The following is a 16740-nucleotide window of genomic DNA, read 5'->3' on the forward strand; positions in this document are numbered from 1 at the left end:
GCAGTAAATTTGACTATGTCCATAGTAGCATCCACTACAAAGCATTGTATTTCAATCCGTGACACCCACCGTACAACACAGTGTGGTCAAAAGTATGATGCTAAACTGCTCACATCAAGAATGTTGCTAGTCGAAAATACTACAACTCTGGTTAAATCAACAGAAGAAATTTTCTTGTGTAGTGATGTTAACTATGTTTTGGTAGAGTTAACAGATTAATGTAGTCGGTTGAAAATTTTTGGTGCAGTTCTTAATTTTACCATGGATTCAGTAGTTTTAAAAAATAAAATTCATTTCAGTGAATGCATAAATAAACACGAATTTTAATTGACACGAATGCACCATGCGGTGTAAAGTGTCGTTAATAAAAAAAAAATGAATGAAAAACATTAAAAAATTGAGTAAACATGTGTTTTTGGCCTAAACTTAAGCGCTTGGCACTAAAATTGGGACAGGGCTTTAGGACCCTATTCGCAATCAATCTGAGTAGAAATTTATCGTAGTGTCTGTTTTGTTGAAAGTGGCTGCATTCTGATAAACCCTCAGCTGCCTCTGCTGTCAGCCGAGCGTCACGGTAGCGTGACAATGTTTTCGTCCGTTTAAATACCCCGCGAAAGAGAAAACCGCTGCACAAAGAAGAAGCACCAGCACAAAAGCAGTTAAAAATCCGTCTCGAGATCCTTATAAACGCGTGATAAAAGTGTAAAAGTTTATTGTAAAATAAAGTTTATTTAATTGTAATTGTAATTTATTAACGTTACGATACCCTGTCAGTTGAGATCATTGCAAACGAATTGACCGAAAAGGTATTTGGGATGTAAGTGCGCTGTGAGGTTGTTCGTACGTCCCAAGGAAATTATTGCCGTAAAAGACGAAGGCCTAAGCAAGGAACACACGATGGAAGAACCGCACACCACTCCGAAGAAGAAATTCAGCGGCCTGGAACATCACGACGCAATCTTTAAGACCCTGCAAAATTTTACCGCCCCGACGAGTCCAAAGGTGAGATCTTTCTGAAATTCGGGATTTATTCCAATTGATTCGATTGGTAACGTTTATTTACAGCTTCCGACGATCAAGGACTTCAGCATAGTGAAACCAATTAGCCGAGGAGCTTTCGGGAAGGTCTTTCTAGGATATAAGAAAAATGATCAGGACAAGCTATTTGCTATCAAGGTGAGATTGGCTCGTATCGTATTCTCATACACAACTTCTTTCTGCTGACTGAATTTAATGCTACTTAATTCGGGTTTTCATTTATTTATAGGTATTCCACTGACCAGCTAGAAGATTTATTGTCTAATTTCCTAATTTAAAATAAATTACCTAAAGTTCTAATTCCAACCTCCATTTGTAGGTGATGCGCAAATCGGAGATGATCAACAAGAACATGGTATCGCAGGTGATCACCGAGCGGAATGCCCTGGCCCTGTCCAGGAGTCCTTTCTGCGTTATTCTCTACTACTCGCTGCAGACGATTTCGTCCGTCTATCTGGTGATGGAATACATGGTGGGAGGCGATTTGAAGTCTCTGCTGGCCATGTATGGATTCTTCGAGGAAGCCGCCGCCAGATTCTATGCGGCCGAAATATGTCTGGCCCTGCAGTACCTGCACAAGCATGGGATCGTGCATCGTGACATCAAACCGGACAACATGCTGATTTCGGCTTCGGGGCACGTTAAGCTGACGGATTTCGGGTTGAGCCGGATCGAGATGAGTCGGGATCTGGAGATTTCGGATCTGATAAACTGCTCGCCGAGTTTGAATGCTAGGACACCTGGGCAGTTGCTTTCGCTGACGTCGCATCTGTCATTCGGTTCCCACGATAAGCGCCTTCAGGAACAGCTTGAGAAGGACCGTTTGCAGCAATCGTCGGAAAGTGAACTAGACAATTCCTTTACGCATTCCAAGCAGAACGAGAGCAAAATGTCCGGCGTGAGTCCGTTCTTTTCCGCGGAGCAGAACGCTAGTTTGCTGGAGGAACTAAAAGAGGTCCAGAAAGTGGTGGACGGCAGAATGACGGCGGATATGTCCTCGTCGTATTATACGTGCAATTCCAGCACCGAGGGGAAGAGCAGCAGCGGAAGCTACACATCTCTCAACGGAAACAATGCCGAGTGCCGAATGACGGACAGACAAAGCTGTGATAGTAAGGAAGGCGCGGATTGTGACAAAGAAAACCACCAGCAGTGTGGTAACATTAGATCGGTAATGACGGAGAAATATAAGGATTCGTTCGATTTCCTATTGGTAGATTTAGATACAAAACCGAATTCGAATGAGTCGAATCTGACGATGCTTCCTTCCCACCTGGTTTCGTTTCAGCTTCCGGGGAACCACAAGTGTAAGACACACGTGAGCAATGATTCGGGAGTTTCCAGTCGGAAGAGCGACATATCGAACATTCCGGCCGAGCTGTCGGCCATCGAGCGGCCGACGGATTGCTCCGGCCATCACAGCAGCGGCAATAAGGACTACTCGTGTTCGGATTTTTCTCGCAGGTAACTTATAGTCTAGCAGCTTCTAACGACTTTTTGACGATCGAATGAGCTTGAACAGTGCACATCGTACCTTCCTGCTGTGCGTACACAAATTTTCTCTGCTCTAGATCTAAAACTTTCACTAAACGTGGCAAAAATGAAAGAAAGGACGTTTTTCTGGAATTCGCGCTTTCTTTCTAGGGTGAAATGATGAATGTTGATAATTGTATCGAAATAAGTAATCAGTTTGATCAAATCGAAGCATCCTCTAGCCCAGGCTCTTTGATTCAAAAAAGGAAACACAAAGTGTCGCCTATCGGGGCCAGTTATTCCGAATTTAAAGGATTTAGGCAGGAGATCTAGAACTCCATTAGGGAAATCAAGGTTTCCTTCCAAATACCTAGCAAATAAAGCAGTATTGCGGTTTCCGACAATCGCGAACTTCTTAAACATCTTGAAGAGAACAAATTCTATACTTATAACGACAACTCTGAACGTTTATTCAAAGTCTTCTAGAAAGGTCTCTCAAGTGACTATGAGTCACCTAAAGAGATCAAAAATGGATTAAATAATTTACTTGGTTTTCCTAAAAGCGGGTGGCATGGGAATAATTCCAGAAACCTGGAGGAAATTCTCAGAATCCCACTCAGTGCCGTACCAAAAATGGGGCCATGGTACAAAACATTGCCGCATGGATGCTAAAGGCATGATTTGCGGAGGTTCTTCTCACGCTAAGGACGTCCTGTGAAGCAGGATAGGTACCAAAAAGTATGCGGGGTGTCTATCTATCCGGAAAAACGGGAAAAACACGGGAATTCCAAATGACCGAGAAAAATACGGGTAATTGTAGAACACACCGGGAAAATATGTATTTCGAATAGAAGAGTACCGGTTTGTTTAAATTTTTATTACTATGGACGAAACACAAGCAAATTGAGTGAATGTCTGCTTGATAACTCGCATTCTTACTAACTGTTGGTGGGATTTTAACGGTTTCTTCTAGTAGTTTTTCGAAATCGTTGGTTTCCTGGAGAGATCTTCAGTTTTTTTTTCTTACAAATTATACAAATATCTTATGAGATGCTTTGTGTATTTCTGGAAAGATATGAAGCAATTTCGAATAAGTTCTTATGAAACATTATTGAGATCCTTGAAAAATTTCTGAAAGAGTACTTAGGGACTCCCGACTAGATTCTTGGTGATGCTTGATAGTTTTCTTTCAAAACGCATATCATGAGATTTTTGCAGAAATCCCAACGGGAATCTAGGCGATAATTGACGAGTTACTTGTAAATTATTTGAAAAATATCTAAAAAAGTTATTATCAGAGGATTGCTAATAAAGATTTTAGTTAATTGTATAGAAGATCCTTGGTCGATTTTTCTTGACATTCTAAAAAGATTTCTAGTTGTTGGTGGAAAGCTAAGCTGAAAGAATTTTCGCAATTCTCTTGGGAAATATAGGTGGTTTTCTAGGGAAATCCTGGGTAGATTCATCAAGTGTTCCTGTTCGGAAGATTCCTTATGATATTTGGCGAAGCTTTGTTAGGAATACTAGTTTGACTGGTCCTCTTGATCTATGACATATTTTCCTTACCCTCAAAAAAAGTTGTATAGATTTCTGCACATTTACAGCGAATGCCATTTAGTGAATTTGTTTTGAGATCGTTAATGAATCCTTGGGGAGGTCATTTAGGTATTCTTGGGCAGATTTTTGTTTAATTCTTGAAAAGAGTTTTGCAAAATTTTTGATGGATTTCTGGGAAGATGCTGTTTTGGATGTTATGTCATTTTTCTAGCAGGTATTATAGGAAAACAATTAAACAGTTTCTTGCGATATGTCGTTTCTGTCAACAAAGAACACCTCTCCTTTGATTTGAATTTAAGAAAAGTTTCACCAGATCAAGAATTTTCCCAGGGACTAGTAGGGTTATATTGGTGCAGTGTTTCCGCCAAACATTTTCTTCAACGGATCCGAAAGATATAAGTGATTTCTCGAGCAACAATTTGGATCAATAATTGAATATGAAAAAAACCTGTTCTAAAGGTTACTAAAGTGGATACGAGTAACTGACACTGAAGAAGACTGCAAGTGGTAGTCGAAATACGCGTATCTGTCAAAGATAAGCATTAAAGGAATTAAAAGGTTCACGGTACTCCATTTACTTTTAAGTTTCTCTAGATTTCAGGGCTTTGTCTTCATTTTTCCTTTTTCCTGACATTGCTGTGAAACTGTTGGCGCATACGCATTCTTTTTTATTTGAAATTAAAGTGTTGCAAGTGTTTTATTCCGATGAGGGTAAGTAAAAATGAATTTCGGTTGATCAACGTACTAACCGACAGAATTATTTGTAGCTCGTCCGTTGTCGACAACAGATTTTTTCATATCTTTGTGCACCTTCAATAGTAACCCATGTCTCTCCGACATAATCCCATCCCGTTCCCAGCAAAATCGAATATGCTCCCTGGATCGCCTTACTCTTAATTTTATTACGATAAGCCATTCATTTTATTCAGTCCTCCAGCCAAATAAAGAAGTGTGATTAATGAATTTCGTCGCTATTTTCATTTTTCACATGAGAAGTTAAATCTCAGAGAAAACATTATGAGGACCGAAACTACAGATTTTGGGTGATCGATTACCGATCGTTCAGTTATTTTGACAGCTGCAAGTTTCGATTCTGGTCTGCTGCAAGTTTTTTACCATGATATGTTTTTTTTACCGTCCAAATGGTGCCATGGTAAAATTGAATTCATATAATATTCAAAACAAATGCGAATTAAGTCTGCACAAATCAAGTGGCGTTGTGTATTTAATTTATCCCTCTGATATAGTATTTTCAACCGCTACCTACGCTGTTCTCAGTGTATCTTCCACTCTTTATATATCACAGTTGATCTATCACAGTTCATAGCATTTGCTAGAATCTGAGGCGAACAAAAAAAAATAAACCGTTTCCCTACGCTGCCATTCTTCCATCATTATAGCATGCCTTTCCTTACGCCTGATACATAGGCAGCCTGCTAACCAAAAAGTAAGCTTCCCTGCCATAAAAATTACCGCCCTCTACACCCTTCCCGCATGAACTGGCGTAGACGCAGTGGTATATACGGTCTACTGTGGGAGCCAGTTTAATGCATCATCAACCCAAGTAACATTGATAGCTGAATAACAGCTTATTCAGCTACAATTTTGTTTGTACAGCTTTTTTTCAGCTGAATAAGCTGTTATTCGGCTACCAATGTTACCTGGGAATTCCTCTCCCTTCCCTTTATTGGTCTGCATTCTAACGTGGTAGGCGCCATTGTTGACTAAAAATCTGATTTTCTACCAGTACTTATACATTGAGGGTTAATCCCGAACATTCATCCGATTGGTTTCTTGTCTAAATGCACCTGATTTGGCGATACTAGAGTAGCAACCACGGGCGATTAATGTAGCTCAAACTCAACTTCATTTTTCAGTGATTTATGCCTTTCCATCAGCTTAGGACTGATACAATCATTAGAAATTCAGGTCTGATTCACTTCATGTTTTTATAATTTAAGACTGATTCACTTCATTTTCAAGAGATTCTGGATTGGTCTACTTAATTTTTAACAAATCTTGTCAGGTTCATCTTATATTTAAGGTAAAGATGAATCGAAGCCAAACTTCACATTTTCAAGAGCACAAATCTGGAGAACAGAACACTCATTTGAGTTGAAAACTTAATCGATTGGTCAGCACCAGCTAGTGACCAATCGATTAAGTTTTCAACTTAACAGGATGTTTAGTTTTCCAGATTTGTGCTCTTGAAATTATGAGGTTTGGCTTCGATTAATCTTCACCTTAAGTGATTCAGGTATGACGGCATATTTAAAAGTTTCAGGTTTGATTCACTTCATATTCCATTGGTTCAGTCATGAGTGCTTCGTGAAGCCCAAGCAGGACAGTTCGGTTTTGCGTCGTCGGATAGATTTTGCTCACGGTTTCGCGCGTGTTTTCGTCCCAAAGATTTTTTTTTCTGTTCTGGAGCGTCTTGCTGGGTAGGTATTTGGAAGGCACAAGCAAGACGGTTTGTTTTCGGAACGCCAAGAAGTTTTGCTGTCAGTGTCAGTTTTGTGTTCAGTCGAGGATGGATTACCAACTGGTGAGTTCGTTTCATGCTTTTGATAACACATAGTTTCTTGAAAGCGTAACTTTTAAGTAATTTTAAAACAAACTTTGTATGGTTTGTCACTATAAGTGTCGGCATTATGCTTTTTTCTTATACAATTTCAATATACATATATTTTTCTCTATTTGACATTATTAAAAATTATCTTTTGAATTGTTCGACATTGTGAATGTTGACGTATTTTTTAAAACTTCTACCATATCGAGACAAAATGCACAGTAATAATCATATGTAATTTTCAAACAAACTATGTATAGTTCGTCACTACAAGTGTCGGCATTATTCCTGTTTAATATAATTTAAAATATATACATGTAATTTTCAGTTTTCGTCATTAATAAAAACATCTTTTGAACTGTTCGACATTATAGATGTTGACGTATTTTTTAAAACTTCTACCAAAAACTCAAGACAAAAATACAAAACTAGCTTTAAATATAAGTCGTATTTTCCCCCTTGTCCATGGATCGCATCATCGACCAGAGGTGACTCCCAGATCTTTTCCTCCCTCACTAATAAACACCCTTTCCGTGGTGATTGTGGAGATGCAGAGGTATTCTCGGTCTCTAGAAGCAACAATCATTACACCCTAACATTCCTTCCCCATCTTAACTGACTGTAAGAACTTGGCCGGCGCCGTTATTGATCAATAATATTAGATCTGCTAAAATTGCACTTCGAGAGTAAGCGGAAACTCCCATCCCTTATTCATTTGGATCGTAGTGCAATTCATACCAGTTCCGATCAATCACGGAGTAGCAACCATTAACATGTACAGTCAGTCTATGCTATGCTTCATATTCCATTGGTTCAGTCATGATTTACTTCCAGTGATTCTGGTTTAAATCATTGAATATTCAAGACTCAAATTTCTATCCTATCTGGATCAGAAGATATAACTCGCTTGAAATTCTTGATTTTAATTGCTCACTAGTGGCATCAACTGGATTTTTTTTTAAATAAAAAGTCTGCTTTCCGGATATTCTTCACACACTGAATAACTTTGCCGAAAAAGAATTTCTTGAGCATGAGCATTTTTTTTTTTTTTTTTCTGTTCGGAACATAAACCACTGCGACCAATATTTGATCTATTGTAGTATATCCCGTGTCCTTTGTATAGTGCATGTCGTGTTACTTTGTCACAGCATGAGCATAGATGACCGTACAATTCGTAGTTGCTACTCCATGATTGACCAGCACAATCAAAGTTGTGCAATGGGGCTTGGGATTAGCTTACCATTCTTCAATGTGCACAAATCGAGAGCTCAAATTTTAAAAGTCAATAACGGCGCCGGCCACGTCCTCACGGTCATCGAGGAAGGGAAGGAATGTTAGTTAGACAACCGTTGCCACTAGAGACCGAGTATACCTCTGCATCTCCACAGTTGTCATGGAAAGGATATCGAGTTAGTGGGATAAGGTAAAGATCTGGGAGTCACCAGTGGTTGGTGATGCTATCCATGATATAATCACGCCTAATCGGATTCGCGATATAATTCGATAATCGTATTTTATCCCAAACCAATGTGAATCACTCGCCTACGCAAGAGCAAGCGACGCGATCAATAAATCAAACACTACTAACGATCCGTGGCGCTTCTTCATTTTATTATACGACCGACGCGCGGCATGTTTGATCTTGCCCTCATCACCCGCCCCCGCAGGAGCAAGCGTCAATGTCGGAAGATCAAACACAACTCAGCTTCCTTGAAGAATTTCTTGAAGTGCAAAACTGATTTTCGGGGAAGTGTCGTATTCGGGAAACAGGTTTTCGGGGTATTGGTTTTCGGGGAGATGGTTTTCGGGGTAATAGTATTCGGGGAAGTGTTATAGGACCGTTGCAATACTTAGGGGAAGGGGTGGTAAAATGAACACCTTAAGGATATCATCTTGTTGCCGATAGAAAATCGAAGAATTTTTATATTTCTATAGCACAACTTCAAAAATAGGGATGTTATCTATAGCAGAGACACAAATCTAGACTAAAATAGCTAAATCATGTTAATTTCGACTGCACTATGTAAATTAAATTAACAGCTGTGAGTGGTCTTGCAAAAACGTGAGCAAATCAAATATTTAAAAAAAATCACTGCATTTCCGGAAATATATCCGTTAATGATTGTAACCCATTCAAAAAGAGATCTAAAGGTATCAAATTTGACATCACATCATAACGGTATTCACTTCACTGAAAATCCTCAAGACCTCCGAGCTAAAAGTTACGTCAGATCTAATTTTAAAACGTGGTTTGCTAAAATCTTAGTTGCGTTGATATTTTCTCTGTTATTGATCTCCGCATCATCCCGAACACCCAGATAGCCGTAGCGGTAAACGCGCAGTTATTCAGCATGACCATGCTGAGGCTCGTGGGTTCGAATCCCGCTGGTCGAGGATCTTTTCGTAAAGGAAATTTTCTCGACTTCCCAGGGCATAGAGTATCTTCGTACCTGCCACACGATATACACATGCAAACATGGTAAATCGGCAAGGAAAGCTCTCAGTTAATAACTGTGGAAGTGCTCATAAGAACACTACGCTGAGAAGCAGGCTTTGTCCCAGTTGGGACGTAACGCCAGAAAAAAGAAGAATCAACCCGAACACTCCGATTTATGCTCTAAAGTCTAAATCGTCCGTGTGTGATAAATATTCATTGAAATTTGTTTTTCCTCGGTAAAGGGCAGGGTGTTCATTTTGCCACCACTACCCATATTTCAGTGAGTCCGTATTTATGACGGGTAGTGTATACTGCAACAAAGTACGAGGAAAAGGACGGGCCTGGGATTGAACCCATGACCTTCATGAAGTGTACAACCATGGAAAGTGATTTTAAACGCCCTTTTTGAAACTCCTCATAACTAGTATGAACATATATTAACGTTAGAAATATGATGTATTGCAACGCAGTGGCTATTTGATACGTATTCTTGAAGTTTGTCAAATCGTTTTCATTTTTTTTTATATTAGTTTGCTGTAAACATAATCGCTCAGTGTCACCCTGCACGACGGTACCTAACAAATTCTGTTTTATTTTCAGTTATAGTATGAGTAACATAAATGAATCCTGCAATTCGAGACATCACTATGATTCACCGATAAAGAACGGAATCAGGTGCTTCAAGAGACCGGAGTACTTTAGGTAAGTTATGTCTTAGTTTCGACTGTTATACGCATCTAACGACATCACATATATTTTAGGGGTATAAAACGCAAACGGCACCCGGTGAGCCGGGTCGATTCGCTAATGTCGGACCCGGATGGAAGCACTGCCAGCACCGGTCTCACCCAGGAAATTGACGTGATGGACATCGGCAGCAGCACTCCGAAAAAACGAAAGGCAGCTTCCCCCATCAAAGGTGTCCTCAAAGTTCGTTCTTTGTCCGACGACGAAATGCCGGTTAACGAAAACCACGGAAATGTAATGTTCTCCACGCCGGTTTCCTCGCAGAAAATCCGCCGCGAAGGTGGTCAGTTAGCTAAACTCAAAAACACCCGCTTCGTGTTGCCATCATCCGTCGAGCAGCTGCGGAAATCGGAAGCCTTCATCAAAATCACCGACGAATCCGTCATGTCTCCCATCTGTACAGGTAATTCGTCCGTGCCCAATGTAGGAACCACGCCTAAAACTGTCAAGACGCCATTCAGGACACCAAAATCGGTACGACGGGCTCCGATCGAGTCCGATGAGCGAATACTCGGCACTCCAGACTACTTGGCTCCCGAATTGCTTCTCCAGCAAGGCCATGGCCCACAAGTCGACTGGTGGGCGTTGGGAGTCTGCTTGTACGAGTTCATGACCGGTGTTCCCCCATTCAACGACGAAACTCCCCAGAAAGTATTCGAGAACATTTTAAGCCGCAACATCGAATGGCCCCAAGATGACGAAGCCCTCTCAGTGGAAGCGGTCGAAGCCGTGGAACAACTGCTGGATATGGACCCCACCACAAGGCCTCAGGCCGATCAGATGAAGGCTATGGCATTCTTCGAACTGGTCGAGTGGGACAACATGGAATCGATGCCGCCGCCATTCATCCCGAACCCGGATGACCCACAGGACACCGGGTACTTTGAGGCACGCAACGTGATGCAGCATTTGGTCTTGTCCAACTTCGACATGGATGCCTACTGACGGAGGACGGAGTTTGAGCCCGAAAAGCAGACACTGGGATGTTTGTGTGCGATGGGGTGGGACGGGCCCCGGTAAAATTACGCGTAACAATTGTAACCTGTTATATCTTTTATTTGTAGGAATAAGAATTTGTGATAAATAAACTCGGTATTAAAGACTCGTCGGCGATTCAAAAAAAAAAAACTGGTAGAGAAATCCTTACAATTTGCAGTGCTGTAAACATTCGACACTTTTAGCGACGTTCGTTTCGTTGCCATGGTCAGCAGTCACAGCAAGAGCGGTAGAATGAACGTCGACAAACACAAAAAAGTGTCAATTGAATGTCGTCTGATACGAGAAAATTTGCATAAATCATAAGTTTTGCATAGAATTCAGACATCGGAACATAAAAAACATGGATAATTTGATCTTGTCTGTTATGTCGAATGTGACACACATACAGTGAAAGCAGAACAGAAACAAACAACACCATAACGCTTCCTAACATAGCTATCGTGGTCAGTGGCATTCAATTGACATTTTTCTTTTCGACATTCATTTGATCGCTCGTGTTGTGAATGTTTAAGCGAAGCGCTGCCGAATATCAGCGAAAACGTGTCGACTACCGTGATTGCTTACAACACTGCTTACAATGCAATGTAGGCAGGCTTGATAATTCTCCTCAACATCATCAGAGTTTGGTGACATACTCTAGAGCAGTGTGCTGCCTTTGCCTCTTTGCGAGGGAGCGAAGAAATGCTAAGCAGAAAGGCAACGAAAAATGAGCGAGGAAGATGCAGCACAAAACACAACAGATTAAAATTCCATCAAAAAAGGATGCTCTCACAACTCCCCGAGGACTGTCTGTTCGGGCGGCAGACTCAAGAGTTCTTTTGAAGTGTGAGTAATGGTGAGCCTCGCAACGATAGAGACAGAGTAGGGGTGATCGGGGCAATATGGGCCGCCTAAGGAAAACGTCATGGAATGCATAGAAAAACAGCAAAAAATATGGTTTCAATGCAAGTGACTTGTACTATAAAATGTTATCTTCCATGTTACGACGATAATTAAGGTTAATATCAACTTGCAAATTATTTCAGGAACTTTTTGGAAAACCATGTTTTTCTACGTGGTCACCAACCATATGGGGCATTATGAGCCACCTCATTCAATCGAATGATTTTTATTTAAAACAGTATAGAGAAGAGTTAGTGGTAAAGAGCACATTTTGGAAAGGAAATTGTATTAGCTTTGCTTGAAATTATTGATTCTAGCGGCTTATTGTTTAAAGATACATAATACATGGTGATCAGACCATGTTATACTAGTACTAAATTGCGATACTTGGTTCAACGTATTTTCTAGCAAAGTGTTCCACTTGTAATGGTGCATAAAGATGACTATGCAGTAAAAAATAATCTGGTATTTTAAGGCAATGAATTTTTATGTTCAAAACATCGTTTGTTTTGCTTAAATCTAGGTGGCTCATTTTGCCCCGCCCCTCCATCTTGAAAATAATATATTGTTTTTCAATAATTTTGTTTACGAACAAATCAAATTTCGCTCACGAACTGTTCATTATGATTAGAAGTTTCAATGGATTGGTAAAATTTACCAGAATTATAAATATAATTGTCTTATAGGCTTAATTAAAAACTGGCAAAATTATAAGCTTTTCATGACGAAGGACAAATTTATACATTTTTGTAAATATCTTGAGTGTTCAAACGAATATTCTTACGGTTTTTATTGTGGTGGCTATTTGAGGCATCCTTTAGCAGATCATAATGACACTAGACATTAAAACACTGTTTTTGAGGTCAAAACCGGGGTGGCTCATATTGCCCCGTATGTTCATATTGCCCCCATTGCCCCTACCTGAAAAAATCCTCGCACTTTTTTCTCTCACTCGAATCGCTTGAGGATCTGTGTTGAAATTTTTGAGTTCATTTTTTTCTCCTCAGAAAAACGGCAAAATCGCCTCCTCTCTGCATCACAGAGGAGTTTCTATCAAGCCTGAATGTAGGTACCCAAGGATTGAATCCTGAGAAAATTGAGAGAATCTCTCACGTATCGCTCTCTGTAACTATCATAACATGCTGCACATTATGAGAGACTGTTTATCGTATACTGCTACAACTTTGATCATATTGGGGGGATAGTAATGCATGATAAAACCCCTCTAAACATGCTCCATGCCTGGGGGACACTATTGCTATTGGTAGTTCGTGGATTATTTATCGTGCCAGTAAAGAAAACCACATATCCCCAACGGTAAACAAGCGAGAAAAATGGATTTTATCATCGCTCTCTCTTTGGGGCTCTCGCTCGCTGCTTCCATTTATCAGACTTGTTACACCTTGCGATACAATGACGATCGTGGACCGCAACAGATGGGATGTTTTTCTTTGCTTGCTTTGATCGTGCTTCATACTCAAATGAGAGCGAATTCTGCAATGCCTGTAGGTACCGTAAAACAAGATAACATTGATCACCTGGGATCATCATTTATCGCTTGAATATTTGCACACATGAATGGTACATTTCTTACTTATTATTACGAGCCAATAAAAAATAAGATTTTTTGAGAACATTGAATCATGTGCATGCGTAAATTATTCAAGTTTTTGATACAATAGGGGGATTCACTTAACAGCGTAAATCCCCGCGTACATCGCAATAGGGTCCTAAAGCCCTGTCCCAATTTTAGTGCCAACCGCTTAAGTTTAGGCCACAAACACATGTTTACTCACTTTTTTAATGTTTTCTGTTTGTTTAAATCCACAAAACATTTTTTATATTTTTTATTAGATTTTGTCACACCCCTTGGCTTAAACTCAAATTTTGGGTGTATTTTGTTTTCCGTGTCCCTTTCGAAATGTCATATAGGAACAACCCCAGTGAAAAAACTATAACCCCTGTGGTGTTTTTGTCGACTAAGCGAACGTCAAACATGATCAAAAGTGTCAAGGTTCATTTATGGACCCAATTTTTAAATTAAAGTTTAAATATGATATAGCCGTTATTTGAGCGGGAAAACTTGCTAAAGTAGTTACAGTAACATGCTCTTTCGTGTTATTAAATAAAAACAAGATTTCATTCAACATTTTAGGACCCTATTAACTGCGTACCGTCGATGGGGGTGACAATGAGTCTGGAGGGTGAGATTGGGTCAAAACGGGAAAATATGATTTATGAAATATTTCAGCTAAAAACGCTGGTATTACTAAAATTTAAAATTCATATGTTGGGGAACATATTATTACACATAATTAAAAATATGTTTTATATTTAACTGAATATGTGAATTAACGTTTTCAACTCATGCGTAAACCTTTGAGGCCATTGAGAACATTACGATAGGTAAGAGATTTCTGAGATTTTTCAGCCATTTTTGCATAATAGAGCGAAAGATTGTTAACCTGTCAACTATCACTCCGTAACAAGTCGGCGCACGCTATGTCTGAACCAGAAGATTATAAAAATCGAATGTACATCGGATTTTTTCTCGCTAGAGATTAGTATTTGGTCTAGGTTTTTATAATCAGAAGGTTTCAAAATATTCTATCGGTGAAATTTTGATTTTTTTTTCCACTTTAAGCTATTTTTCATACTAAAATCTATTCAGCTTTTTATACTATCTATAAAACTACAGGGGGTGAATTATATTTGACACTTCTTGTCCACAAGTTTTATAGCCTGATCTCAGTAGACTGTAATTCAAGATTGTTGATTGTACTGTCAAGAATTTTCACTATGGACCAGTGCACGAGTTCAATATCTGACGTTTGAGCGGTGCCGTGTTATTTACGTGACCATGGTAACGAATGAATTCGGCACCGCTCAAAAGTCAAATTAGTGAACTCGTGCATTGATCCATGGACCGATGCACGAGTTCACTAATTTGACGTTTGAGCGGTGCCGAATTCACTAGTTTCCATGGTCACATAAATAACGCGGCACCACTAAAACGTCAAATAATGAACCCGTGCATAGGTCCATTTACATTTTTTTGTACATCATCTTCAATTTCTATTTCTTCAACATTTTACTTTTTCTGGTAACTAATTTGATTTATTTTTAGGAATGTAATGACAGCATCCTACAAACTTCGGAATGAGCAAAAATATGGATACGATAAGATCTGCATCATGGTTGAATTCTCTAAAATACCTAGTATAAGCCAATATGAGAGCCTCCATGAGTATGGGCCGTACATGGTTGGTGGCCCAATGGGAACGTTCTGGAAGGCTTGTTCAAATGCACTAGGTTTTTCTGAAAATCAGGAACGAGTTGCTGTCACCTCGAGTAACGTGAGATGACTAATATCTACTAAATAACAGCGTGTCGAGTTCTGACACCTTATTCGACACCAAGTCTTACCTCTTCCGATTCTTAGAATAAGCAAGATATATCACATGATTAAGAAGAGGCTAGTCTATGGAAATAGATTGGTATTATTTTAAATTAATTTCATACAATCGAAAGATTCTTAAAAGTGTGGGAGAAAAAAAAAGTTATCCCTATTGCATGGCATAGTTTGAAAACCAGCAGAACACAAGGCACTCGGTCAAAGACTTGGCGATCTACGCCTTTAACTTTTTATAGTCTATTCTAGAGTAAAATATCGCTAATCACCTTTTAAACTTATAATATCCTCTGAACACTTTATTAAAGCAAAAGGGCGTTCAGTGAAAAATTTTCCATTTCTGTTTCTCAACAACATCTTGTTTTTTGTCCAGATTGTAAAGCCATGCACATTCTTCATGATAAAAGGAAACCTGTTCTCTAAGTTGCTGCTTTCAAACGCTTTTCTTTGACCTAAAATAACGATAAATAATGAAATAATTAAACAAGAATTTTTTTTTTCTATTTTCAACACCAAGAATGAAGACTTCTGACGTTTCAATGACATTTTTTTACATCACAAAGCTTGCTTTGATTTTGCCATAAAGAAAATTATAGTGTGGCAAGACATGTCAGAAGGGGCTGAGTCAAATTTAATGGCATGCTAGCGTAAAAAGCTGGATAGAAATCCCGTTTTGTGACCCAAATCTGCCCATACAAAATGAATGGGAAAAATTTCACCGATAGAATATTTTAAAACCTTCCGATTATGCAAATATGGACCGAATACTGATCTTTAGCGAGAAAAAATCCGATGTACATTTGATTTTTATAATCCGCTGGCTCAGACATAACGTGCGGCGGTGTGCAATGTTATTTTAATATTTTCAGCGGAAAATAATTTTCTGTACCACTTCTAAGTTGTCCCATCTGACAGTTTTAAACTGGAATTAAAAAAGTTTGAGAATTAATTTGACATAGACCTAAAAATAACTAAATTGAAAGACCGTCAATTTTTTAATCACGCGGGGCAAGTGAAAAGTTTCTCATTAGAGATTTAATTTGTGTTTTCTCTTCAGGTAGCTATAAGTAAATAAGGTTCGCAATTATCATAGAACAACAGAACGTGCTGATAATTCAAGAAACACTACTCAAAGCGTTAAAAGCTATTATCATGGTCAAATCATGGAACTTGCTTAAAATATGTTGCCAAATATTGCGACAGTAATATGTTTACTTCGGACTGCCGATTAAAAGGAAGACGGTGATTGAAAAGTTCCAATATAAGAGAACGCACGGAAATCTGGTGGAATATCTATGTAAAGATAGTTTAAAGCATAAAAAATGAGGTATAGGTGTATCCACATAAAAAAGTTTCTATACTTTATTGAAGGATTCCGTTTGATTTATCACGAAGAGTTATCCGACGTCTTACCCCTTTTTCTTAACAAAGAATGAGCGGTGGAAATTCTACAGAGTAGAAATGCAATTGCAGTCCCATTATGTAAGAACTCACATTGGATGACAGATTTGTTCGAAGGTCGCCTCAAGGAATTTTCGATTCTTAAGAGTAACGTGTATGAATTCTTGAAGAAACCCACATGAACAGGCATAGGAATTCTTGGAAAGCTATGTTTTCAAACACTCT

General features: G+C 39.1%; 1 protein-coding gene across 3 annotated transcripts; it reads left to right on the top strand.

Moving 5' to 3' along the window:
* Window positions 1-606: 606 nt before the first annotated feature.
* On the top strand, window positions 607-10926 carry LOC5580179 (serine/threonine-protein kinase greatwall). 3 transcript variants are annotated; one of them, XM_021857724.1, is made up of 7 exons: window positions 607-715; window positions 775-1002; window positions 1066-1176; window positions 1358-2251; window positions 2327-2502; window positions 9675-9776; window positions 9836-10926. In XM_021857724.1, the coding sequence occupies exons 2-7, from the start codon at window positions 898-900 to the stop codon at window positions 10764-10766; spliced, it is 2319 nt and encodes a 772-aa protein (XP_021713416.1). In that variant the 5' UTR covers window positions 607-715; window positions 775-897; the 3' UTR covers window positions 10767-10926. The 3 variants fall into 3 exon arrangements, with proteins under 3 accessions (XP_021713416.1, XP_001655595.2, XP_021713415.1); XM_001655545.2 differs by having other exon boundaries at window positions 610-1002; window positions 1358-2209; XM_021857723.1 differs by having other exon boundaries at window positions 611-1002.
* Window positions 10927-16740: the final 5814 nt, after the last annotated feature.

The sequence above is a fragment of the Aedes aegypti genome, chromosome 1, assembly GCF_002204515.2.
Source record: "Aedes aegypti strain LVP_AGWG chromosome 1, AaegL5.0 Primary Assembly, whole genome shotgun sequence".
Taxonomy (NCBI): domain Eukaryota; kingdom Metazoa; phylum Arthropoda; class Insecta; order Diptera; family Culicidae; genus Aedes; species Aedes aegypti.

What these genes read in the sequence shown, in the direction of transcription:
- LOC5580179 (XM_021857724.1), top strand. Translation starts at nt 898, where the DNA reads ATGGAAGAACCGCACACCACTCCGAAGAAGAAATTCAGCGGCCTGGAA. An exon ending in ACAAGCTATTTGCTATCAAG is followed by an intron (nt 1,177 to 1,357) that starts GTGAGATTGGCT and finishes CTCCATTTGTAG; the next exon opens with GTGATGCGCAAATCGGAGAT. An exon ending in AAGAGACCGGAGTACTTTAG is followed by an intron (nt 9,777 to 9,835) that starts GTAAGTTATGTC and finishes CATATATTTTAG; the next exon opens with GGGTATAAAACGCAAACGGC.